General features: G+C 46.2%; 2 protein-coding genes across 2 annotated transcripts; one reads left to right on the top strand and one right to left on the bottom strand.

The window, feature by feature from the left end:
• Nucleotides 1-731: 731 nt before the first annotated feature.
• ESS2 (ess-2 splicing factor homolog) lies at nucleotides 732-15315 on the top strand. Its single transcript, XM_008168776.4, has 10 exons — nucleotides 732-1098; nucleotides 4237-4405; nucleotides 6070-6165; nucleotides 6736-6905; nucleotides 8083-8200; nucleotides 8969-9102; nucleotides 9222-9324; nucleotides 12622-12731; nucleotides 13629-13744; nucleotides 14455-15315. The coding sequence occupies exons 1-10, from the start codon at nucleotides 943-945 to the stop codon at nucleotides 14738-14740; spliced, it is 1458 nt and encodes a 485-aa protein (XP_008166998.1). The 5' UTR covers nucleotides 732-942; the 3' UTR covers nucleotides 14741-15315.
• LOC101952265 (testis-specific serine/threonine-protein kinase 2) lies at nucleotides 15145-20668 on the bottom strand. Its single transcript, XM_065568374.1, has one exon. The coding sequence runs from the start codon at nucleotides 19801-19803 to the stop codon at nucleotides 18709-18711; it is 1095 nt and encodes a 364-aa protein (XP_065424446.1). The 5' UTR covers nucleotides 19804-20668; the 3' UTR covers nucleotides 15145-18708.
• Between the last annotated feature and the right edge of the window lie 5809 nt (nucleotides 20669-26477).

The following is a 26477-nucleotide window of genomic DNA, read 5'->3' as shown; positions in this document are numbered from 1 at the left end:
GACCCTTCAGGCTTCCTTGCAGCTGTGAAAATGTAAATCGATCCAAATAAAATAGCCTAAAACCATAATTTTGTGTAACTGTGGAAATTTAAATGGATAAAAATAGAGAACAGGTTTAAAAATAAACATTGAAATTCTCCATCAAAATTATGAAAAAAGTACAAATTGAATTCTGCCCTGCCTGGGTATTTAGCATCAGTGCAGTAGTTCCTGCCATCTGTGACTTACAACGACAGTACAGAAATAAATATACGACTGTGTTACGTTTACTTTCAATTGTGTGTTTCTGGCCGGAAACCCCCGTGTGTGTGCCAGTCACTGCGGTAAAGGGCTTTCTAGTGTTCAGAAATAAGTGCATTCTAGGATTAATATTTGCAGCCCCGCTGTAGAGAAGCTATAGACTCCATAAATCAACTCTGCAAATCAGGCAGCGCATCACTGTAGTCAGCATCGTGCTTAGTCTGGTATCAGTCTCCGGGAGGCCTTTAAATAAAGCCTCCCGCTCCCGCCCATTGCCCTGTGACCCAGACCCAAGGCAAGGTCCCCTCTGGAACGTTGAGCTGCTGTCAAGCCAAGGGAGGGTAGGCCCCCTGCTCACGGGCGCTCCTCCCCAACGCGCATGCGCCCTTAGTCGCACTTCTTCCTCCTTGCCGGCAGGGAGAGCGCTCTCCCTTTGGGACGCTCTAGCCGCTCTCTGTGGTTTCCCGTTAGCCCGCCGCTCTAGGCTTTCCAGGCTCCTCTCGGCGGCGCTGCTAGCGCCTGGAATCGGGACTAGTGCGCTAAAAGAAAACTACAAGTCCCGACCAGCAGCGCGGTGCGACGGTGGCTGGGAAGGGTCAAGCCACCCCCTCACCCTTCCTCGATTCTGGCCGTGTCGGCTCCTGCCCCGAGAAACCGCGGACGCCCCTTGGCCTGGCTGACAGCGATCCTCGGCCTGGCGCCATGGAGGAGCCGGGGGCTCCCGTCACCGCCGCTGCCTCACCCCTGGCGCTGGTGCCCCTACAGGCCGACGGGGCCGCCGTGGCTGTGCTGCGGGAAGCGGCCCAGGAGCCCCCCAAGCGCCGTAAGAGGATCCTGGACGAGGAGAGCTACATCGAGGTGATCGGGCGGGGGAGGTTGGGGAGGGAGGCCGGGGCTGTCTGGGGGGGAGGCTAAGGGGGGGCTGTCTGAGGGGGAGGGCGGGGCTGTCTGGGGGTGGGGAGGGAGGCCGGGACTGTCTGGGTGGAGGGGGGAGGCTGGGACTGTCTGTGGGGGAGGCAAAGGGGGGGCTGTCTGGGAGGAGGGAGGCCGGGGCTGTCTGTGTGGGAGGCAAAGGGGGCCTGTCTGGGGGGGAGGCAAAGGGGGGGCTGTCTGAGGGGGAGGCCGGGGCTGTCTGGGGGTGGGGTGGGGGGGAGTGGTCGGTCACTGCAGATGGGGTCCGAGGATCAGTGGGAGTTGGGTCCTACCTGCTTTTCCTTGCTAGGCAGCCCCAGCTTGTGCTATTCATGGGGGGGGGGGGGGGACAGGCTGGCATAGCGAGTGATATCTCCCCTGCCCCCCCTACCCCGATCGGGTCCCCCACTGTGTCTCAAACCTACGGTCCAGGGAGCCACGCTTTGTGCCTCTCCCCAAAAGGGGCCCTGACCACTCAGCATTGCCCAGAACATTGTTAGAACAAGGGGGAAAGTGGTTTCAGACACCCTAGCCACGCCAACCCGTCTGTGCCAACGTGGGTGGCTATACAGCCCCACTGTTCTGTGTTTAAAACTGTTATCAACCCTGCTTCTGGGTGGAGAACCCATCCGACCAGCTGGGGAAAACACTGACCACACAGGGAAGGGGGAAACTGACGGTGTACAAGGTGCTGCCTAATACACAATAAACAAAGAGGAAAAATGAAGGGGAATATTTTTTCCCCCAATCTCTTTTTAATTATAAAAAGAACAAGGAGTCTGGTGGCACCTTAAAGACTAACATATTTATTTGGGGTTTTTTTACCCACTAAAGCTTATGCCCAAATAAATCTGTTAATTCATAGATTCATAGATTCTAGGACTGGAACGGACCTCGAGAGGTCATCGAGTCCAGTCAACTGCCCGCATGGCAGGACCAAATACTGTCTAGACCATCCCTGATAGACATTTATCTAACCTACTCTTAAATATCTCCAGAGATGGAGATTCCACAACCTCCCTAGGCAATTTATTCCAGTGTTTAACCACCCTGACAGTTAGGAACTTTTTCCTAATGTCCAACCTAGACCTCCCTTGCTGCAGTTTAAACCCATTGCTTCTTGTTCTATCCTTAGAGGCTAAAGTGAACAAGTTTTCTCCCTCCTCCTTATGACACCCTTTAAGGTGCCACCGGACTAGGATGACCAGACAACAAATGTGAAAATCGGGACAGTGGGTGTGGAGTACTAGGAGCCTATATAAGAAAAAGACCCAAAAATCGGGACTATCCCTATAAAATCGGGACATCTGGTCACCCTACACCGGACTCCGAGTTGTTTTTGTGGATACAGACTAACACAGCTCCCCTCTGATACTTTTTAATTATAGTGGCCATAATTCTTTGTTTCCTGTCCCAGATTGCAGTGTAACATTACAGTGCAAGTGCACTGCTCTGCAGTTGCTGGATTTTGCTCCAGAGCTGGCTGTGTTTCAGCACTGTATAATGTGACACCTGTACAATATATGTTTATAAATGTTTTTCGCAGAGTATTTTGGGATCCTTCAAAATGAAAGGTGCTGTATGTAACAACATTTTGCGAAAGGGCAGAAAAATCAGCCCAAGAGGGCCAAATGGGTCAGGTTGGATCGTTAACAGTATGTGGACCTTTCATCTTGGGTTGTTACACTACTAGCCAGGGCCAGATAAGATGCAACAAAGGGTAGGTGTGAATGCAGATTGGCGTACAGGCACTAGCCTTAGTTTAGCTAGTACAGCTGTGGAGATGTGGCGGCAGGGACCCTGGCTCGGGCTAGCAAGGCAAGCGCATATCTGAGGTTCTGGGTGGGCTTGCCCAGCCAGGGCCAAACTCTGTGTCACTGTATCTTTATTGCTATTTTTAGCCGTGCTAGCTAGATGAAAGCTAGCATGTATGTCTACCCAAGTTGTGATCATGCCTTCGATTGCAGCAAAGACATACCCAGCAGAGACATACACTCTGATAGATCGTTAGTGGCCTATTTTAAATGAGTTGGGTTCCATCCATTTCCTAGTGAACAGACGTCTGCTTCACAATGCCACCCTCGTGTTTAACGCTAATTGGCACCCTTAAGCGGTCTCAGCAAAGATGCCAAGGATTGAAGGGTGATGGTGATTAATCTCTCTCACTCTTAGAGCTGATCCATCTAGATCAGAGATTCCCCAACTGTGCACCCCACCACGCGTGTGCGATGAGGTTATCAGGGGTGTGTGAGGAACAGATGGGGCTGCACTGTAGGGCTGGAGTCAGGAGGGGCTCTGTCCGGTACGGGAGGCGGAGAGAGGTCTGTGTGGGTGGTTTCAGATGCTGGGACCAGACTCCCTGCCTGTCTCACATGCCAACTACTTCAGCTATCACCTGGCAGATACCCTCCTCTGCTGGGGAGGCCAGCGGGGAGCTGAAGGCTGCACCTCGTAAGTATTGACTCTTGCTGGACAGAGCCACTTCCTGACTGTGGTCCCAGGACACAGTGCCCGTCCACTTCCCTTTCTGGACAGATCTTGCCCAGGGGAAACAGACAGGGCTGGGGTCAGAAGAGACAGGATTAAAGGAATGCAGCCTTCTGCTCCACTCCTGACCCTGCCTCCTCACTGCAGCCCATTTGCTTCTCCTGTGGGTGGGAGTGAGACAGGGCGGGAGCCAGGTCCTGGGAGCCAAGACTGCCCAACTGCTGCAAGGTGAGTTTGGGCCCCCATGGGTGTTAGGTCCCCATGTCCCCCTTAGAAAGAGGGGGGCATGCATGGAACATGAATCTCCGCAGGGGGACTCAGCAAATAAAGTTTGGGAACCACTACTCTAGATCATAGTCGGGCCTGCTGCTGGGGCAGTGTCGGGGAAGCCAGCACTGGTATTGTTTGTGCATCTGTGGTACCTCTTGTGGATAAATAGGACTTCAGTATTAGTCATGCATTGCAGTCAATCAAGGCCTTTCATGGAACCCTAAATCCTTATCCCCTTCCAAGAAAGCTTCCCCAAACTGATCTTGTTTTTTCTTGCTTGCCAGGTATGCTTAGAATCGTTTGTTCTCTTTTTTTTTTTAACTATAGAGTTTGGAGAAAATTATTCAGAGGGATTTCTTTCCTGATGTTGAGAAGTTACGTGCTCAGAAGGAATACTTGGAGGCTGAAGAAAGTGGCGACTTAGAGAAGATGAGACAAATCGCTATCAAATTTGGCTCCTCATTGGGGAAATGGTCCAGGGAGTCACCTGCACCATGTAAGGGCTGGCGCTTCAGTGGCTGATTTCATGGTCGGGCTATTAGTGTGGCTGTGTGTCATAAAGTAAAATATATGAAGCGCTACTGTCTTTTTCTCACTTTTATGGACTGTTTTATGCTAGCAAGGTACATTGTTGTGGTGTTGAGTGACTGAGAACCCAACTTATTTAAGGCACAGAATCTAATCTTGTATCTGCCTTCTGATCTAATTATGGAAAAGTAGTGATTGCACGGGAGTTACCAGCCTGGATGACACAATGGTGTATTGATAGTGGCTGGTATCAGCTGCTATAGAGGAAGGGTACAAGAAACCATGCAGAGGGGCGGTTATAAAATAAACGGCCCATTGGAAAACTTCTTCTTAACTCCCATTTGTTAGAGCTCACCTTATGCTCTGAAACGTGAGGTGTTACATCTCTTTGGAAACTCTCGGCTGTCTCTTTAACCCTTACTATTATAATTCCAGATAGTCTTGCTATGTCAAGCCCTCTTCTGAATCCTGCTATGAAGCTTTATTTAATACAATGGGGTATCCTCTTAATTAACACACTCTAGTGGAAATAGATGACCTGATTATCAGAGATTCATGTCGTAGGCCTCCACTGTACTGGTTGATACCGGCTTCTATATCAGGAATTGTTCTTAAAAATAACCCTAGTACAAGCTTTAAAACGTTTTAAAAGCATTTTAAGGTAAGAACTTGTTTAGCATCAGTAAGCGCTCAAGGAAGCAGCACGCAATGAACCGAGGGATGTGCAGTCGCAAAGTATGCCAGCAAACACCAAGTCTCACTGTAAGCTGCTGTGAAGACGCTCGTAGGCAAGAAATATGTGCTGGTCAGAATACATGTGCAACTTGTTTATTTATTTTAGATCCATTGCACAAAATCTGTTTGTGTCCCAGTCATTTCAGTTAAGTGAGGATGCCATTTACAGAGCTTGTGGGGGAGAGGGGGGTTCCCCTCCTTTTGGGTTAATTTCCCTCCCTCCCTCCTTCAGTCTGGTTTTAGGTGCTGTTTCCCATGTCGGCCTGTAACTCTCATGCTGGGTAATTCACAGGCTTCCCCACAGTAAAACTCAGCCCCTGGTTGACTTCTTGCTATGGAGTTGGGGTGTTTGCTCGCAAAGGGGCAGCTGCTGCACTAGTGGGAACTTGCCACTTTGTGGTGGAGGACATGTACCATTGAATGGGTTCCCTTCCCGTGGTATTGGTGTTGCCGTTTGCGACTGGCAGTCCCTGGCATTGCCCTGAGTGAGGGCTGGCATGAAACACAAATCATTGCCTGCTTTTATTTGTCATTGTTTCAGATAAAATAAAGAATGCTTAGAATGTAGTCTCTGTCTCCCCTCCCCCACCGCACTGAAATAAATGGGAATCTTGCCATTGGTGCCCAGCAGCAGTAGGACCAATTTTCTAGTTGTGCAGAAACTTCATCAGTGGTTGGAACCGATTTACACAGAAATCGTTTTAAACCCTGCCCTAACTCTAGTTAAAGAATTCCTCCCTCTTAGTCACAATCTTTAGGTCACCTAAGACTAATGAGAGCTGGCAGACAGGTCCCCCGAAGAGGCTGCAGCTTCTTGCTTATCCACTAGGGGTAACATGATGATGTTCTGCTCCCCAGTTTTGTGTAACATGCTGGGATTTTATTTCTCTGGTGCAGATGTTACTCCAGCCACATTTGAAACACCCGAAGTGCACCCAGGCACCTCTTCCTTGTTGAACAAACCCAAGATTGGGCTCAAAGCTGCGGAGGAAGGTAGGGAAGGGGCTATCCTTTTTATTTGGGTTCTCCAGCAGGAGGGGAAATACTACTGTGGATGTTATCAGGTGTTAACCTTCCACTAAAGTGGCCCCGTCTAATATCTGCTCTAAGTGAAACTCCATCACAGGTTGAGTGGGATGTGGGTCTGCATGGATCAGTAACCGGTTCTGATGTGAGAGCTTCATTGCTTCCCAAGAAAAGGGTTTCTGCCTGTGGGCAAGATGGTAAGAGCACAGCTATTCATGTACAGGACAGTATGAACACGGACTTGTCATCTGGCAGCAAACTACGTCTGAATTGTCCTTTAATGTGAATAAACGAGTGATCCTAACTGGGATGGGTGTTGAAAAGTGTCACTGATCCTTCAGTAAGTCAAGTCAATGCTACTACTACTCTGTACTTCATATGTACTTTCATTTTAGATACAGATTCCTCATCAATGCTCAAGTTAAGAGTGGACCAGTGGGGGAAAATACCTGCATGGGGGATTAATAACCAGGCATTGCTCATTACAGAAAGGGGAGTGTGAACCCCTTCGTCAGACTTATTCCCTCATCTCTCTAGGAGAAGTGGAGAAAGAACAGAGTAAGGATATTCTTCCCAGCCTGGACAGCTTCTTAATAAAACACACCAGTGAAGATAATGCTTCATTTGAGCAGATCATGGAAGTGGCCAAAGAGAAGGAAAAGGCCAGGCATTCTTGGCTGTACGAAGCAGAAGAGGAGTTTGCCCAGGTAGGGAAATGGCTCCTGAAAGCTGAGCTTTTCTAACATAGTACTGTGGACATGGGCTGGCTTCTGTTTAACCAAATGAGGGAGAAAGATGATTTCTGGTTTCTTCCCTTGCCTTTGACAGGGAGAGGAGAGAGTATTAAGTTCCCTTCTATTGTTGAGTCCCACTTGAACCCATTGTGATTGTTCCTTGTCTCTAGAGATGTGACTGTTGAATTATTCAGACTGATGCATCAAGGACACAACACTGACTGCTTGCTTTTGAGTTGTGTGTGTGTGATGCAGTGAGATCTAGCTAGTGAGCTAGCAACTCCGGAGTTTAATCCTGGCTCTGCCCCAACTTGCTGTAGTATTTGACAACTCACTAAACCCCTTTGTGCTCCTGTTTTTCCTATCTATAGCCTGGGGAGAATATTGACGTACATCAGGGGTGTTGAGGATATATGTTATACAGAGCTTTGAAAATGTGAAGCACTGTCTAAGTGCAAGTGTCAGAATTCTTGGCAACATCCCTTAGCGAGTTGTTGAACTGCTCTTCGTATTCATCTGTCAATGCCTTATTCTTTGGCAGACGGATTCCGGTTCTTTTTCAAGTATTGGCATTCAGAATCCTCTGTGTTGCTGATATGAAGTGTGTTAAATATGACAGGAAGCACTGAAAAAGTGTCTTGTCTAGTTAATAAAGTTTTATGGGACTTGGGGAGAGGGAAGCTGTTACTGGGAGCTCTGCTGTCAGTATTTCTAGAGGACTGCTCAGCATTTAATCTCAAAGAGCTTTGTGTAATTTAAGTTTACAAAGATTCTATAATAAAGTGCACTTTTTTTGTGTATACATCCTGTCCACTCAAAATATCTGATACCAAAGTTAAAAGGCCGACACCAGAGTAGCATTCTCAAAACGCAGTGATTGAGTCAGCCTAGGGTACAGAAGAGCGATACAGAAATGCAAGAAGCCATTCCAGGGCTAATATTTGTACCTCTTCCTTTAAACTTCATATCTTATTGTATAGCAGTTGTATCTGGTCTCTTCAAATAAATCCAATCTCTGAACTGCTCTCCTCTGAAAGACAGAAGAAGTAAGAGATGAAAAGCAGAGCAACAAGGAGATGAATTATCAAGCTGATTTTTCAGTCTGAAATGAGAATCTGAAATTCAGGCTTTGTTTTAAATTTGATTCCAGCGACGACTTGAGAATCTGGCGCTTCCCTCAGCAGAGCAGCAGGCACTAGAGAGCGGGAAAGCTGGCGTGGAGACCTGGGAGTACAAGGCTCAGAATTCCCTGATGTATTACCCAGCAGGTAAAGCAAACTGTCTCCTTCAGAGGCATCAGCAGATTTGGAAACATGCACTAGTTCAGGTGGGCGGATGCCACACAGCACCTGCATTTCAGCTTTGCTTTCCCCAACGCTTGTTCGGGTGTCTGACTTGCTGTCACTGTGGTAAGATTGCACTTTGCAGCTTTTCCTTCTGCAAGGCGGGGATCTGATCAGTTTCATTCTTTCCCACGTCATTTCTGCGTCGTTTCGCCCGGGCTGCCATTTGTCATCCTGTCGCTCATTCCCCACACTGCAGTGGGTGTTTGTTTTCAGGAGTCCTAGCTCCTTTCTATTGGGTTTGCCTTGTTAATGAGCACTTTCAGTTCCCCTCTTTCCTCCTACCGTCCTACTCAGCTCTGTATACGTGGGGTTTGCTGGTCCCTTGGCTGCTGTCTAAAAGGCAATGGGATCCTTTAACAAACCCAGACTGGGCCTAGATGCCTTTTTTGGCTATGAATGCATGGTAAATAGCCTTCATGTGAAATATGGGAACTCTTGTGTGTATCCTGCTTTTCTAATGTAGCCTTGATTTGTCCTTGTTTTTCAGGCGGTAGGTTAGACACCTAACTGCATTAGTGTGAACTTTATTTTAAATGGGTGGAAACGGCAAAATATAATTTCATCTGTACATTGCGTCTTGCAGAACTGTGTACTGACCACTGAGATTGTGTGTTTGTTTGGGGCTTTAGGCCAGCCTGCCCGTTAGTGGGCCCTCAGCCCTTTCCTTGATGCCTTTGCTTGCCATTCCAGGTGTGCCCGATGAGGATGATGTGTTTAAGAAGCCTCGAGAAGTTGTCCATAGAAACACCCGCTTTCTGAGAGATCCATTCAGCCAAGCTGTGAGCAAATCCCAGCTCCAGCAGGCAGCAGCCCTCAATGCCCAGGTTGGTTTACAGACAGGACAGGCTTGTGACCGAAATACCCTTAATTGGGGAGAGGTGCATGAGCTATGAGAATTGAACGTGGTGAATGCGCCTAATTGATGCCAACTTTTCTGTTCTAGTACAAACAGGGCAAAGTAGGGCCAGATGGGAAGGAGCTGATCCCCCAGGAGTCTCCAAAAGTGAATGGATATGGATTTGTGGCCACCCCCTCTCCTGCCCCTGGTAAGAGGAGACTTTTTTGCTCTTTGACTTCCATTCTATATGTCTGCTGAGCCAATGGGTCTCTGGGGTAGAGAATATGCCAACTTAGTGTTCTGTTAAATCTCAGTCCAAAGACCGAAACGATGCTGGGCTCGGGAGGCTCTGAGAGTTGTATGCTGCTTCGCTGGACTCGGGCTGAATGGATTAAATCATCCTAGGAAAGGCTTATAGGAACTCTGAGGGGAGCACGGCACTTGTAACTTTCTGGTGGTGATTGTCCTCTAGTGCCTATATCCAAGGATCTCAAAGCATTTCACAGACATTTACTGCCCTCCTCTCTCCCCGCGCGAGCAGTTCTATTCTATATAGATTTTTTTTTTATACAGTACTCATCACTAAAGTAGCTGAGTGCCTTCCAGTAGCGCATTAAGCACATCTGTCATGTGTTGTTTATTCTGTCGTCCTCTTCCCAGAGGGAGAAGTGTGTGGGGGAATGTCATGTTTTGGGAGGGCTTTTTGTCTTGTCTTTTTTTTTTTCCCTTCAGTTTTTAATGGTTAAATAAATAATATACTGGTTGCTAAGTGCTTATATTGGAGCAGGCACGTCAAAGGAATGCGCCTTGCACTTGAAGTGGAAAGTGGGGAGGTTTGTGATAGTCCTCGGCTCTGGAGGGAATTCATTCCACAGTCTTGGGCCACCCCTGGAGAAGGCTCCGTCTCCTGCACCGACAAGCTTTACCCGTGTTGTGCAGAGTTCCCTTGTGCCAGAGCAGTGAAGCTGTCCACCACGGGCTTTGGCCTGGAGCTTTAGACGGGCTTTTAGATCAGCTGGACCCAGGCAATGGTGCGGTTTGAAGATATGGTCTGAGACCTTGAACTTGATCGACTATTCTATGGGAAGCCAGTGTAGAGAGCGGAGGACAGGTGCGATGTGCTTGCAGCAACCTGTGCTGCTGAGGAGACGTGCTGCAGTGTTTTGTCCTAGCTGGAGTTTCGGTTTCATGCCCAGGTATATCACGTTGCTGTAGTCCTGCCGAGCAGTGATGAAGACATGAATAACTGAGGGTGGGTCTTCGGCTGCCAGGATGGTACAGAGCGTCCTAACCAACTAGAGAGGATAGAAAGCATTACTCGCAGCTGTTGCTATGTGAGAGTTCAGAGTCAGTGAGGAATCCAAGAGTCTTCCTAGACTGTGGACTGACGTGACCAATTTTGCATCAATCAAAGGAGATTGCACCGTGGCTGCAAACTCCTCAAAATCCCTTTCTCTGCCCAGCAGCATCACCTGTGTTTTGTTCAGGTTCTGCCAGCTGTTCTTCGTCCATGAGCTGATCTCAGCCAAGCACTGGGCTATCGTGGTGCTAGTGATGTGGACATGTGATGTGAAGGATAGGGAGAGCTGTGAGTCTTCTGCATGTTAGTGGCACTTGAGTCCATGTCGATTGAGCAGTTCACCTAGTGGCTGCATGTCGATATTGAGAAGGCCTGGAGAGAGAATTGATCTTTGTAGAACCCACAAGTGAGGGGTCTAGTAGTGGAGGTGCAGTTTCCCTTCACTACTCTTTGGGTGCATTCCTCCAGGAAGGACTGAGACCATTTTAGCACATTACCTTGCACTCCTGCCACCCCTCTCAGGTGAGATCATAGCATCTCATGGTCAACGGTGTTGAACACTGCAGAGAAGTTCAGGAGGAGGAGAATGGAGTCTCTCTGCCCTCTAGCCAGCGACAGCAGGAGATCATCCAGCAGAACCACTAAAGCAGTTTCAGTTTTGTATCCTGGCGTGAATACGGATTGTGCCGGGTCTAGACCGTCAACCTCAGCTAGTAGTTGGTCTCTGGCTAGCTTCTTTGTAAACTTGCTCAGGAATGGGAGGTTTGACACGGGCTGAAAGATGACTAGGACTGAAGTATCCAGGGTGAGTTTCTTCAGTGTTGGTAGGACTGCTTTGTATTTGAAGGAGGAAGGGCAGATTCTGTCTCTGGATAAAGCTCTGGCTGTTTTGGTCAGGAGCGGCACTGTTGTGAAAGAGAGTCACGAACAAGCCTGCAGCAGTGTGGGTCAGATTCACAAGTCTTGTGCTGGGACTCCTTTAGGGTGTCCACAACCTCTTGGTGAGTGAATGCCCTGAACTCTGGGAATGCAGGTGGGCTGATGGGTGCAGGCGGAGTGGATCCATGCTGGTTGAGAAGCCTTCCTGAATGTGTGGGATCTTTTCAGCAAAGTAAGAGAGTTCTTCTGAGCACTTGGTGCCTGGCTCTAATGCAGGTTGTAGGTGGATTAATGATGTGGTTTGCCATCTGGATAGCTCCTTAGGAGAGATTTGGCAGCCTCAGTGGAGGCTGATAGGAAGTTCTCTAGGCAGGTAATACAGCCTCTGCCCAGGCTTTGAGGAATTCATTGTTTCATTCTGTCTGAATCAGCCTTTGTTTTCTGCCATCGGTGCTTGAGTTTGGGCCCGTCTCTTTTCATCCAGTGCAGGGTGTCAGAAACCCAAGGAAATCTGTGAGCGTGATGGGGAGGAAGGGACTGTTTTGGAGCCAGTGTGTCAGTGGCTGAGGCCAGTTCAGAATGGTAATGATTCACCATCTCATCCAAAGGGCAGCCCCTGTACTAGGATAGATCCAGTAACAACACGCTGGGGTTTTGTGCCATTCTGATTCAAACAGAGTCTCTGTGATCCATAGTGCATTGCAAGCTCCTGTTCATTTTGCAATCCATTATCGCCACTCCCAGTCTCCCTCAGCCCTACCGCTTTTTCTCTCTCTCCCTTCAAATAGATCTGTATCGTGGATTCTGTATAATGACCTCTCTGGTACTTAATCAGAATCTAATGGGCTCTGTTTTTACTGCGTGCTAACTGATCTTATGCTGACCTTCCTGCAACCATTTATTTTTCATCATTCGGACTGAAGACTGGGGAGCCTTGCATCCTTTCCAGCACCTGGCAAAGCCTGCAGCTGGCATGTTCAGTGCAGATCCTTTCCGTGGTGTAAATCTTCTCTACAACAGAAATCAGCTCGGTGGAAGATCCTATTGTTTATCTTGACAAGCCAGCTACCAGATCAGGCTCTGGGAAATTGCCCTGCAGCTCTAGCTATTGTTAAAGGGATGGTGTCTCTTTCCTATAGTGAGTGTGATTGTCTCTGGAGTAATGGCTGTTCCATTGGGTGACCAGTGATTTATGCTGTTTCATAACCAGCTTCTGTTTACTGTTGTGGGGAGAAGACCGCCCCGGTGTTAGGGCAGATGTGCTGCGTGTTGCCGTCTCTACAAATGTTTTGCATTCCAGACTGATGCTTCTTAACTTGTTGCTAGGTGTCAATGACTCTCCTCTTATGACGTGGGGTGAGATCGAGAGCACCCCATTACGAGTAGATGGGTCAGAAACGCCGTATGTGGACAGGACACCTGGACCGGCCTTTAAGGTATTCCACGTCAGAATTCATCACTCAGATTTTTGGGGGGGATGGACTGGGGTGGCGGGGTAGGGGAGGAGTCACTAATAGATTAACATTGATTATTGTAAGAGTTATGACTTGGCTGTGGTACTGGCTATCTAGGTCCTATGGGTAGAGTTTAGCTGGATAAAATGCCTGGCCATGAGCCACCTAATGCTCATGGTCCATCCCAGACATCCTGAGGTTGGGGGTCGAATATTCTGGGGTTCTCCAGGAGTCTGGAGAAGAGGAGGGTGTCTCATTTTTGTGATTTGATCGATAAGTAGATAGGGAGCCTTAAATCAAACTTCCCCCTGCTGGGTGGCTTCCTTCCAGCTTCGTCCTGCTGGCCCATCACCACCAGCTGAGACATCTGAGTCCAGTGAGGTTTGGGGAGGTGGTGTGGCTCTACTAGTTGCATCTCACCTTAGATGCAGGACGTCTCCCATTCCCTACCTGGAGACAGTGAGGATCTTTGGATGTGATTCCTGAGGTGGTAGCAGTGGAACTTTTCTGTCTCTGTTTTGTCAGACCTGGGCAGTGCAGTTGGTTGGTTTTCCCGGAACTTAGCAGTGATTGGGGCTTGGATGAGAGCTAAGGTAAAACAGAGGTGACCCATTTTGTTCAGGGGAGACAGCTGGAGGAAATGCCAGAGTTCAGCTCAGCCAAGGAGGCAGTTACTGTTTTACCACTTTTCTTACACAGATTTTCAGCTTGGAGATCCTGCTGTATCTTCAACTGCCTCTGGCTGTCCAGATAGCAGCAAAGCCAAGAGTGGGTTCTCTTCCCCTCCCATCCTTAATGTAGATCCTTACGGGTTGGACTCCAGCTATGAATGTGACTGGTTAGCAGCCTGGAGACTTACCTGGTTTGGTGTATTTACAGATCCTGGAGCCTGGGCGCAGAGAGCGGTTAGGACTCAAGATGGCCAATGAAGCGGCTGCTAAAAACCGAGCAAAGAAACAGGAAGCATTAAGAAGAGTCACGGAAAACTTGGCCAAGTGAGATTTCTCCATAGTAAACTGTCCCTGGCAGTGGGGGAGAATAGCAAGTGCTGTCTAGTAAGAGAGTTAAACCAGCATGCATAGAGGAAAGGCATTTGGGTTAGGAGAAGGAGTACAAGGATCAGGAGAAGGAGGGGCTTTGAGATGCAAGAATGGATACATTCAAGCTGGGAAGAGACTTTATATGTGAATAAGCCCAGTTTCTAGGAGAAGGCTGTTGGCAGTATGGTGGAGAGGCATGTACTTTGGGAACTTTCCTCCCAGGCCAAACGGCCCTTGCTCCAGGAGGGTAAGTGCCCCCAACTGATCACAAAAGGCAGAGAAGTTCCAGGCCTTGATTGTTTGTGGTGGGGACGGAGAGGACTCAATGGACCCAAAGAAAAGCCCAGGGAGCATTGCTCACATATGAGGCGCTCCTGCTATTAATCAGAGAGAGGGACAGTGGGGCTGAGGTTTAACCACACAAGTGAGGGGGGAGAGTTCAGGCATTGCTGCCAGGAGAGCAGAATGGCCAGGTTCTGTCCTGAGCTGTGCTCTGAATGATTCAAGTGATGCAGGAGTGGAAGGAGAAGGGAGTGTGCGAGTCAGAGTTTGCAGGGCCTGGCAGGTGCTGTCTATTCAGTGCTCTGTGTACTCTGCTACACAGCATCGCTTTTTATTTAAAAAGCCCTTTTGCTTTTTTTAAAACTACTCTGCTTCTATTGCAGCCTCACTCCAAAAGGACTGAGTCCAGCTATGTCACCAGCATTGCAACGACTAGTAAATAGGACTGCGAGCAAATACACTGACAAAGCCCTGCGAGCCAGTTATACCCCTTCTCCAGCACACCCAGGAACCCCTGGATATAAGACCCCAGCAGGAGGGTCTCACACACCCACTAGCACCCCACCTCCTAGGACTGTCTCTGAGACTCCAGTAACACAAGATCCCGCTTCAATCACCGACAACCTGCTGCAGCTCCCTAAAAGACGAAAGGCATCTGATTTCTTCTGACTACCATCTTCACCAGCAGGGGGCTGCATAATTGGCAGTGCAGCGCTGTGTGCAAGCTGAGGGCAGTATACTTTGCCAGGAGCCAGGGGCATTTGCTTAAAGCTGCTAGAATGTGATCGAACAGTTGCTGGATTTGGGACCATTTCTGCCCTTGAGTAGTGCATAGTTCCCACACTTGACATGCCATTACTAGAACGAGAGTGGAGCAGCCTGCGACATGCGTTTTGGAAGCAGAATATTTACCAGTGTGGTATAATTTCTCTTAGTACCATGTGGACGTGTTACACAGAATCGGTAGGGGACAAGGACGCTTCCAGAAATAGCATAAAAGGGCGTGGACTTTTGGAAAATAGCCAGAAATGTTTGGGATATTTTTTGTAATTCTTCTCGGTTTTTTAAAAAGCTTGACCCTACTGACTGCATTTGAGTGCCTCTCTTTCTGTACAGATGTGTCTATTTATAAAGTGTAGCGAGCCTTTGTATTAAGGCCTGAACCAAGGTGTGAAACTTCCTTGCTTATGACTTTGCATTCCGCTGAAATGCTGTTCTGCTGAGTAAAGAAGAGATGTAGGCAAGTCTCCGTATTCTTTCCTCTTCCAATCCCAGTTCTACATAGAAAGAGCCAAAATACCAGAAAGCCTCTCTAACTTTCCATCCATTTAAACTGCACTCTTCAGTGTCCAACAGGCCCCATGGCGAGCATTAGTCCTTTGAGGACACAGGGGAGCAGCCTTCAGTGCACACATTTTCTATTAGTCTGCCCTCCTCGATAGAGTCCAGAAACGTGGCGAGTATTTTTGCCCTGCAGTGAAGTACAGCAGGAGATAGGGATGTGAGGGCGCATCTGAAATACCCAGCAAGTTGTAGATGTCATAAAGAACTTCGGAAAACTTAGAATCTGAGCAGAAAAAACAAGTCATCAGTGTTTGGTCTGAAGCACACAGGCATTTTACAAAGCTCTGACATTGAATGCAGTCATTTGAGGGAGAGGCCAGCCTGGGACAGTGAGATTTACTATTGCTGTGGCATCACCTTTCAAGTGCAGAGGCCTTGTTTTTTAGGATATAGAGGGGGTCAAAGTGGAAAGTCAGCAGCCTTTGTAATTTCTTGTGCACTAGGAAATTGCTACGCACTGCCTCTGGTTACAAGGAATGCTTCCCTGTTTTTTTGTGTGTCTCAAATATAATCATTGCAAATAGAGCTGCCACCTTGTCCATCTGATGTGGCTTAGGGAACCACAACACAGCTCCATATGGTCCTGATCCAGTTTCCACTGACTTCAGTAGTCAGCTTCTCATTGACTTCAATGGCCATTGGCTCAGGCTGTAGTTGAATTGGCGAGATCACTTGGCTTTTCCAAGGTATAAAAATTCTATTTTTTGTTGTTAATGGCCAGTCTGTGTGTGTGTGTGTGTGTGTGTGTGTCTCTCTCTCTCTCTCTCTTTAAAAGCAGAACTTTCCTTACAAGCTTGAAAGTCTCTGATCCCCAGTCAGTCACTTTAGTGAGCTGCGTTTTCTGCCTTGCTCTGCTTGGCAGTAGAAGCGTCAAGCTGACAGAGGATAACCACCACGGCAACAAGTGCTGAGCAGATGCATTAGCACGGTTTGCTTGAGGAGAGAGTGAAAGTAGGGGTGGGAGATGTTTCTAAAAGCTACAGAAAAATATTTGTATTAATGTTGCAATTCAGGGTTAGAAAAATCTGCTTTAATGAATGGAAGCATTTTCTGGTGAGGGAGAGGGGCATAAACTGTTAATTTTGGCAGACATGAGCTTTCACTTGCTAAATTATTTCTGGTGAGCTGTTGTGAAGAGAGCTTACCAAATGCAAACAATGCATCACCTTCCTCCCTCTGCAGATGGCGCCAGTGCTGCCCCTAGCTCTGCCCTGCAGCAGCAGAATGAAATTAAGACTGGGGTCAGTTTCACAGCTGCTGCTGTTCGGAACACTCTTGTGGTGGTGGTTTGGGAAGGCTGTGAGGAGCTGGAGTGATTGGTGGGAAAGGAAGACCTAGAAAGTTCCCTAGCTACACCTCTTCTCATCCCTCCTTCTCCCTGGCTCCTTCAGCAGCCTGGAGGAGGATATGGAGTAGTGGAGACACACCTCCCCCAGTGGCTCACAGCAACCAGGAGGCTGCAGCAAAGGGAAAAGAGGAAACTCCTCCCTTCCAGCAGCTAGAGGGCTGTGATGCTTCATGGTGATTTGACACCTAGCACCTGAGAATCGATAGAGCCTATAACTGGTGCCCATGGAGTGCGGCTCACAGTAATTGCCAGGACTCTCTCCTTCTCCCCAGGCAGGGTCTGTGCTGGGGGAGGGGATCAGGGGAGTGAGTCCTGGACCTCACTGCTGTGCCCCTCTCCCAATCACTTTTGTAGCTGCTGAGGGCTAGTAGGGATCTGGTACTTCCCTCTTCCCCCAACCCTGCTTCTAAACTGTAGTAAAGATTTAGCTCTCTCAGGTATTCTAACCAATCGCTATGCTTTTCTCAAAGGTGGCTGAATGTTTGTAATAGCATCCCCTGGGCAGGGATTGGTGTAGAACTGTAGGGAATTATTTACAGTATATGCAAAAACTACTGTTAACTCAAGCAGTAATTCAGTTTTTATTGGTGTGGTTTCAAAGCTGTCCCAGTGGGAGTGGGAGTCCTTTCCTAGTAGGGCAGTGAGCACCATGTCCAGTGTAGCTTTTGTAACCCTGACTGGGGCTACTTGCAATCTCTCCTTCAGTGGAAAGGGGTCTCAGCAGTTGACCTTTCAGGCGTGGTGCTAACCAGAACCTGATTTGCCCCATGCAATGCCCAGGAAAAAGCTAACATTGTTCCGGATCTCTCTCCCTGCTCAGGTTTCCAAGAACGTTAAGGCTGGTTATTCCTAAATGGTTAATGTAACACTGGAAAGTTTCATAAAATGGGACAGTTCAGTGGGACACGGTCACTTGAAGGTTGGGCAGCTGGTAGAAAAGAATCCAAAGTAGTTTCACACTCTACAGCTGCCCCTGAGTCCCTCCAGCCAATTTATGCCTTTACAATCACATTTCAAAATGCTCCATCTCCTCCATGAATTAATCCAGTACCTGCCTCTGAGTCTCTCACAAACAACAGGAGACATTGATTAGCTAGACACACTGCTGTCAAATTTACAAAGTTGAAGTGAAGTGAGGCAAATCTAGAGTTACAGGAATCTCAGGTATTACTTCTAACAGGAGGCACGTTTCCAGGCCGAGTTATGGTTTGTAAGGGGAGGGCGTCCCCTTTGCTGCGTTTATAAACAATAAGAGTTCCCTGTTATTAGAATATGACAAATCGAGGGGTCTTAGTCGTGCAGTTTGCCTTTTCCCTATGGGTAAGCATATCAGCACTTGTAATCAATTGCATAGCAGCGCTCCATTTACACTGTGACATGGTTTAGCAAAATCCATTTCTTTGCATCAGAAAACGGAGAAAAAAAATTGCCAAACCTGCTGTTGTGATGCTGCTGCATTGAATATTTAGTAAATCTTAGTGAGGTGAGAAATTGCCATACCCAGTAACTCCAGCACCACTGCGGCACTGGGCTATGAAAGGAAACAATGACCATTTCTTTTCTATGCACATAACAGAACTGGCTTGGAGAGGGCTAGCTGCCACTCTTAATGCCCAGATGTGAAAGGGGCATGAGATGGTGATGAGAAACCTTAACTCACCGCAGCTCTTTCAGCATTCGACAGTACTCCATAGGCCTTATGTCACTGAGGCATACAGATCTATTAGGTGGCTTGGAAAATCTATCTCCCTATTTAACCCTTCAATTCAGCAACATGGTTACCAAGTTAGAAGAAAATTTAATAGAATTGCTATAAAATAGTTGCTTGTTATGAATGGACTTTACTTTCTCCTGTTCTGGGCTCTTGTTTTTCAAAACTAACTTCATAGTCTTACTCATTAATTGCGCGGAAGCCATGCAAACGACTCTTGCAGGTGGCTATTCTTTAGTCATCGCCATTTGTGATCGCTGTTCTTTGCATTTCATCTGTAAGGTCATTAACTTCTGCTTGCTCTTCCTCGGAACCAGCATCCTCTGCTTCCGGTACTGCCTCCAATCTGGGCACTACTTTAGAATCAGTTTTGTAATCTGCTCTATCTGGCTTAGATTCCCCCACAGGTTCTATTTCCTGTTTGTGCTCTGACTTCAACTTGCCAAGATTCCGAGAACACTCTCCCTCATTTACAAATGAAGTTGCTGAAGGAACTCTGGATTTTGGAGTCTGCATCCAAATATGATTTAAAATCTCATCTACGTGCAACCTCCGAGCCACGTCCGGCTGCAGCATGCGGTAAATAAGATCTTTGCATTCAACTGTCAAGTTTTTAGACTTGGGAAAGTGCACTCTGTGTTCTTTCTGAATCTTTAGCATTTTTCTAATGTTTGAGTCGTCATATGGCATTGATCCACAGACCATTATATACAAAATGACACCCAGACTCCATATGTCATAAATCTTAGGCTGATAGGGAATGCCCTGTAACACTTCAGGGGCTGCATATGCAGCAGAACCACAGAAGGTTTTACTGAGAATAACTTTGCCATTTTCATCTCGAGTCAGTCGTCTGGAAAAGCCAAAGTCTGACAGTTTGATATTAAAGTCTCTGTCTAGAAGGAGGTTCTCACATTTCAAGTCCCTGTGAACAATATCCAAATCGTGGCAGTACTTGATGGCAGAAGACAGCTGGCGAAACATCTTGCGAGCTACATCTTCAGCCAAAGCCCCTTTGCTCTTGATGAACTCCAGTAAGTCTCCTTTTGTACCCAGCTCCATCACGATGTAGACTTTGCCATCAGATGTCTCAAAAATCTCATAGGTCTTGACCACGGAGCAGTGATTCACTTTGGCCAAAATCTCTATTTCCCTGGGGAGAAATCTTTCCAGGAAGTCACGAGGAGCTTTTTTCCGGTCTATGATCTTTACTGCTACATCAAATTTCAGTCGATCGGAGTAGGCAGATTTCACTTTAGCGTAAGACCCTTCTCCCAAATTTCCCCCCACGATGTAGCCTCTCTTTTTAAGGACTGCAGCATCATCCATGGTGCCAGAGGCAACAAGTGATGCATAAGTTGAAGTTGACTGTGCATCACGTATGCCAGAAGCCTGTTGTTACATATTCCATGGTGGCCATCTGAGATGCCCTGCTTCTCTTGAGTTGGATGTTGTAGAATCTTCAACATTGTTTAATGTATGATGTGGGGCTATGATGTCACAAAGCAGAGCTGCTGTTACTAGGGGTTACTGACGTTAAATGCCTTTTTTCAGACTTACTGAAAAGCAACTGGAAGCCAAGAACCAAAGCAACATTCCAGCACATCATTCACAAGAGCTATCACCTTGTTTGTACTGTAACATCCTGGTAAAATGATTATTCCATTCACTCTCACAAGAGGAGAAGAGGAATAATTGAAGTGGGGTTTTTTGTGGGTTTTTTTTTTTTTTCATTCTTTGGCTATGGAAAGTATTTGATTCCTGTGCTTTGATATTTATATATGCTTCTTAGCCTGCTACTCCATTCTGTATTTTGATCATCACTTGGCTAAGAGAATTGATTAGTTTCAATTATAGTTTCAATTGTTCGTGTGGCTTATGAAAGTAAAATGAATACAAAGGGGGTCTACAGAACAGCATACACACACAACATTAGGGAACAGCTTTCTCTTTTAAATCTGTTTGTCTACTTTTAGAAATGTTATTCCATGAGATAAAATGAACAAGGAAATGCTTATAATATTGCTTCTAAAATACATTCTATTTGCTGTAGCATAAAAACTAATAAGGAAAATCACCTGTTCAGAAAATACTCTAAAACCTCTTCTGGAATAAGTAGAGCACAGCCAGGAGACATTGTAATTATTCAAAGGCTTGAAGCTTTGTGCTTTTCAAATTTAATAAATCAAAACAAACTTTACTCTGCTTACTACCACTGCTTTTAAATGTTGAGTTTTAATAATCGACTCTAATTTACCAATGGCCATTTTTGTTGTTTGTTTATTTTTGCATTTTACTCCATTAGGACAGTCCGAACTAGATGTATTAGTTGCAGTATCTGGCATTTATGTCAGAGCTCAATAGGATTGTGTTCTGAGTGTCCAGCACCACAGCAGAATGTTTCAATTACAAAAGAAGATTTTTCCCCTAGAAGCTAAAGTGTGTGTGTGTGTGTGTACATGCTTCCACACCCTTTTATCTAGGGCTTCTTTTTGGGGGGGATTATTAATTTCACTTTGGGGAGGTTTTTAGCAATTTGAGTTTTGTCCAAAAATTGGGGCTCTTTGTGTGTATTGTAACGAATAATGTCGATTTTATACCTTACTTATTACAGTAATATATTAATGGCTGCAGTACTATTTTAAAGTGCACTAGGGAACCCTTAGTGCACACCAGCAGGGTCTACATGAACTAAGTAAGATGCAGCATGTTAGGGTGTTCTAGAGATCACACCATAGAAGTCCATTCTACTGCTCCATGTAGACAAGTCTTTGGGTACAAGTAACCATTTCTGGTGTTTTGGGGGATAAGCACTGCTTTTTGTTGTTTTATATTGGGGGTGTTTTTCAGTTAAAACTAAAAATCAGAAGCCCTATATATGTCTCACACAACATACACACTTATATGTGTATATATGGAGGCACTGGTTATGGTTAAAACTTAACTTAAAGTTGAGTTTTGCCCTTAAAGCAGGGATTCAACCAGTTTATGTAGGAAGAATATAGCCCCAAAATTACAGCACTTATTCTTTGTGGACAGAATAAGTTTTTTTTCTGAGAATTTACAAGTAAATGGTCTGTTTAAGAAATGTTGTACTTTATCAGCTCATTCTTCATCCTGAACGATCTTAACAGAATAACATACTCTTAAAATGTCCATCTCATTAAAACGTATTGAAACCTCCTGGATAGGCTCCAGTTGAAGAACTAAAGTTGTAATTGAGCTAAGTTATTAATAAGTGTTATGTCTAATTGTCATTATATAGACGGGGCAGCTCACGATGCTCTGAAAAGGAACCACTGCGCCATAAAAGATCATTCAACTAACCACCAGCTGTTCTGTACAGCTAATGTGCATGATACAGTTCTATTGTTTGAAGGAGTCCGTGATATAGAGAGTAAAATTCCAGTTTCATATCTTGGAAATGTACGTGCAATGTATAATATATGAATGAAATGTGAAAAAAATATTCTGGATAGCTCAAACAAAGTCCAAGCCATACTCCCCACTACACTCCAACTGCTTTGGGCTCCTCTGGAGATGCAGAGCAACTGTAAACCCAGTTTAACCTGCCCCATACACACTGGTTGCTTTGCATTGTTCCAGAGTGGCAGAAAGCAGCCAGAGTATACTGGTGAATCTGCCACTAACGGTTAAGATTACATATCTTCAGATCTCTAGAAATGTGCAAGATGAGTACTTGTTGGTGTCGTGTTCATGTATGAAGTGTTTAACAATTCATAGAGATTCATCCATTTTAAGGCCAGCCCAAACCATTAGATCATCTAGTCTGGGCTTCTATATATCAGACGCTGTTACATCTCACCCAGTTCCCTCTCTATTGAGCCCAATAACTTTTATGTGTGGCTAAAGCGTATCTTCCAGAGGGCATCCAGTCTTCATTTGAAGACCTTAAGAAATTAAGGCTCTACCTCTTCTTTGGCAATTCATTCCGGAGCTTAGTCCTCCTCCCTGTTAAACATTTGTGCCTTATTTCTAATTTGAATTTGTCTGGCTTCAGCTTCTGGCCATTGGTTTTTGTTATGTCTTTCTCCGCTACATCAAAGAACCCTTTAGTGTCTGGCGAGTTCTTCATGTGAACGTACTTATTCTCTGAAATCAAATCACCTCTTAATCTTCTTTTTACTTAGCTAACCAGAATGAGCTCTTAAGTGTCTCACTGTATGGCATTTTTTCCAACCCTTAGCTAATTTTTATGGCTCTCTTCTGCACCCTCCCCAATTTTTCAAAATCCTTTTAAAAATATGGACACTGGCACAGGGTGCAGTACAATAACTCCTCACTTAACGTTGTAGTTATGTTCCTGAAAAATGCAACTTTAAGTGAAACAGTCTTAAACGAATCCAATTGTCCCATAAGATTTCATGTAAATGTGGGGAGTTAGGTTCCAAGGAATTTTTTTCGGGGCAGACAAAAGGCATTGTACTGTACTGTACTGTGGTTGGGAAGTACCCCTGGCTTACCCCACACAGGCACAGCCCTCTGCAGGCAAGGACGCTAGGAAGCACCTTTGCAGCAGCAGCAGCAGCTTCCCTGGAGAACAGGCTCGGATTTTGCCGGGAATGCTCCAGGCCCGCCTCTTCCTGGCCCCGCTCCGCTCCAGGCCCACCTTTTCCCACCCCCACTCCACCTCCTCTCCAGAGCATGCCACATCCCTCTTTCCGCCCCCCCCCCCCAAAGTCCTAAGTGCTGCCAACCAGCTGTTTGGCAGCGCTTAGGACTTTCTGGGAGGGAGGGAGAGGAGCAGAGATGCAGCGCTTCCCTGCTCCTGCCCCTCCCTCCCAGAAAGTCCTAAGTGTGAAGTGCTGGGAGAGGGGGCAGGAGCAGGGCAGCCCCGCATCTCCACTCCTCCTCCCACCCCCCCCCCCCCCGCTGCCCAGAAAATCCTAAGCACCGCTAAACAGTTGTCCAACGATTGCACTAGCCCTTTTTGCCACAGCCTCCCCCTGGGAGCTCATGTTGAATTGCTGGTCCACTGTGTTCCTTAAATCCTTCTCAGAGTCGCTGCTTTCCAGGATACAGTCCTCCATTCTGTGGATGTGGCTTTCATTCTTTGTTCCTGAATGCGTAACTTTGCATTTGGCTGTATTAAAATGCAGTTTGTTGGAAGGTGCCCACTTCCCTCTGTATGACTGTCCTATCCTCATCTTTATTTGCCATTGCACCAATCTTCATGGTATCTGCCAATCTGATCAGCAGTGATTTTATATAGACTTCCAGATCATTAATGAAATGTTGACTAATGTTGGGCCTCTGGTGGATCCCACTGCAAACTCCTTTCATCCGTTGATGATTCCCTATTAAAGACCCGTTAGTCACTTTTTAGTCCCCTTAATGTGTGCTCATTGTTTAATGCTATTTTTTTAAATCAGAATCCTGTGTGGTAGTAAGTCAAATGCCTTATTAAAGCCCAAATCTATTACACGTACACAGTTGCCTATATCAATCAAACTTGTAATCTTCTGAAAGAATCAACTCAGGTTTGTTTGATGAGACCTATTTTCCATAGGTGTTATTTTCCATAACACCATGTGGACTGGAATTCAATATATACCCGTGTACAAGAGTTTGCCGGGGCTCAACCCTTTCCGGGGCGGCGGGGAGCCACACCGGCTCTCTACACACCGGTGAGCTTGGGAAATTCGTCCGGCCGTGGGGTCTCCCTCGGCAGCTCTTGCTGTAACCGGAAGAACATGGTAAGCCCGGCTCTGCTCAGGGCAGGCAATAATGCTACGTCAGGAGCTCAGGCCCTCAGTCAGGACTGAACAACAAACGAGTACAAAGTATTAAGCCCGGGCCCTAGGTCAGGGCAGGGCAACAAACGCTGAGTCAGGAGCTCAGGCCCTCAGTCAGGGCTGAGCAACAATAGTAGGCCCAAGCCTCAAAAGGCCTGGGAGAGGGGGAGACTGCCACCCACAAGTTGGGTGGCAGGGGGGACGCAGGCCCTCCCACTCCACTGCATCCCAGCCCGGGGCCCTAGCAGTGGCAGAAGACCCGCTGCTGTCCTGGCCGATCCTAATATACTTAAAGAACACCTTACTGTCTCTAGCCCCGCCGCCCCCAGCTGTAGATTTTTCCCTGTCTTTCTACACTTCATAACTTCTGATTTATAGTGATAGCTATTTCTCCTTTTTTCCATTTGTTATATGTTGCTTTTTTTATTTCTAATTGCTGCTTTCACTTTGCCACTGAACCAGGATGTGCTTTTAGCCAAAGTTGTCTCATTTCTTGATTGTTGAATTGTGGCTTTTTGGCCATCTAATAAACCCTATTTAAAGAACTCCCCATTAAGCTGTCATAGAGGGAAGGTTCTCTCGTGGATTGGTAACTGGTTAAAAGATAGGAAACAAAGGGTAAAAATAAACGGTCAGTTTTCAGAATAGCGAGAGGTAAATAGTGGGATCTCCCAGGGGTCTGTACTGGGAACAGTCCTAATCAACATCTTAAAAAATGATCTGGAAAAAGGGGTAAACAGTGAGGTGGCAAAATTTGCAGATGATACAAAACTACTCAAGATAGTTAAGTCCAAAGCAGACTGCGAAGAGCTACAAAAGGATCTCTCAAAACTGGGTGACTGGGCAACAAAATGGCAGATTAAATTCAGTGTTGATAAATGCAAAGTAATGCACATTGGAAAACATAACCCAACTCTACATATAAAATGATGGGGTCTAAATTAACTGTTACCACTCAAGAGAGAGATCTTGGAATCATTGCAGATAGTTCTCTGAAAACATCCACTCAATGTGCAGCAGCAGTCAAAAAAGCGAACAGAATGTTGGGAATCATTAGGAAAGGGATAGATCAGACAGAAAATATCATATTGCCTCCGTGTAGAACTATGGTACGCCCACATCTTGAATACAGAGTACAGAGGCAGTCGCCCCATTTTAAAAAAGATATATTAGAATTGGAAAAGGTTCAGAAAAAGGCAACAAAAATGATTAGACGCATAGAACAGCTGCCATATGAAGAGAGATTAATAAGACTGGGACTTTTCATCTTGGAAAAGAGATGACTAAGGGGGGGATATGATTGAGGTCTATAAACTCATGACTGGTGTGGAGAAAGTAAATAAGGAACTGTTATTTACCCCTTCTCATAACACAAGAACTAGGAGTCACCAAATGAAATTAATAGGTTTAAAACAAACAAAAGGGAGTATTTTTTCACACAACGCACAATCATCCTCTGGAACTCCTTGCCAGAGGATGTTGTGAAGGCCAAGACTATAAGAGGGTTTAAAAAAAGGTAAGTTCATGGAGGATAGGTCCATCAATGGCTATTATGATGTTCATGATTGATTACCCATTCTGTTCATTCCCTCTGGGGCACCTGACATTGGCCACTGTCGGAAGACAGGATACTGGACTAGATGGACCTTTGGTATGACCCAGTATGACTGTTCTTATGTTCTTAAGTTCATTTTCATTCATGTTTTTCAGTCTAATTTTTTTCTCCCCATCAATTCTGCTCATAATTTTCCTCATATTTGGGAATTGTCCATTTTGAAGCACCAAATATATTTATTACTGGTTGGGACTGTCCTCTGTTTGCCTGTATTGAATGTAATTAGGTCAGGATCACTCATTCCTAGTCAACCAACAACTTCTTTTAGTGATTAATTCATCTTGCTCAGTCATAAAGCGGTCCAAAACAGTTACCGCATGTTGGGCACAATACTTTGTGTGTTTTAAAATTATATATGATGATTTATTTCTGCCTTAAGCAGCCCTCCAGCCTATGTCTCCCAAATTGACATCCCCCAGAAAACAATTTCCCCCCCACACACATTGCAGATAGGTGCTTAAGGAGTCACTCATCCTATTTTCTAGTTTGATTCAGCGGTCTGTGACGACTCCCACTAGTACTATCTCCTGGGCTTTTCTATTGTAGTTCTGAGTTATCAACAGCTCTAAACAAGTGATGGTGTCTCTAATGTAGAGTGTGCATCTCTCTTACCCCTCTATGTTTCCTAGGCA

This window comes from Chrysemys picta, chromosome 15, assembly GCF_011386835.1.
Source record: "Chrysemys picta bellii isolate R12L10 chromosome 15, ASM1138683v2, whole genome shotgun sequence".
Classification (NCBI taxonomy): Eukaryota; Metazoa; Chordata; order Testudines; family Emydidae; genus Chrysemys; species Chrysemys picta.
This window is presented reverse-complemented; position numbering and strand designations above follow the sequence as displayed.

Coding starts and splice junctions, on each gene's coding strand:
- ESS2 (XM_008168776.4), top strand. CDS start 943: ATGGAGGAGCCGGGGGCTCCCGTCACCGCCGCTGCCTCACCCCTGGCG. Junction 6,166..6,735: donor GCTCAAAGCTGCGGAGGAAG/GTAGGGAAGGGG, acceptor TCATCTCTCTAG/GAGAAGTGGAGAAAGAACAG. Junction 6,906..8,082: donor CAGAAGAGGAGTTTGCCCAG/GTAGGGAAATGG, acceptor ATTTGATTCCAG/CGACGACTTGAGAATCTGGC.
- LOC101952265 (XM_065568374.1), bottom strand. CDS start 19,803: ATGGATGATGCTGCAGTCCTTAAAAAGAGAGGCTACATCGTGGGGGGA.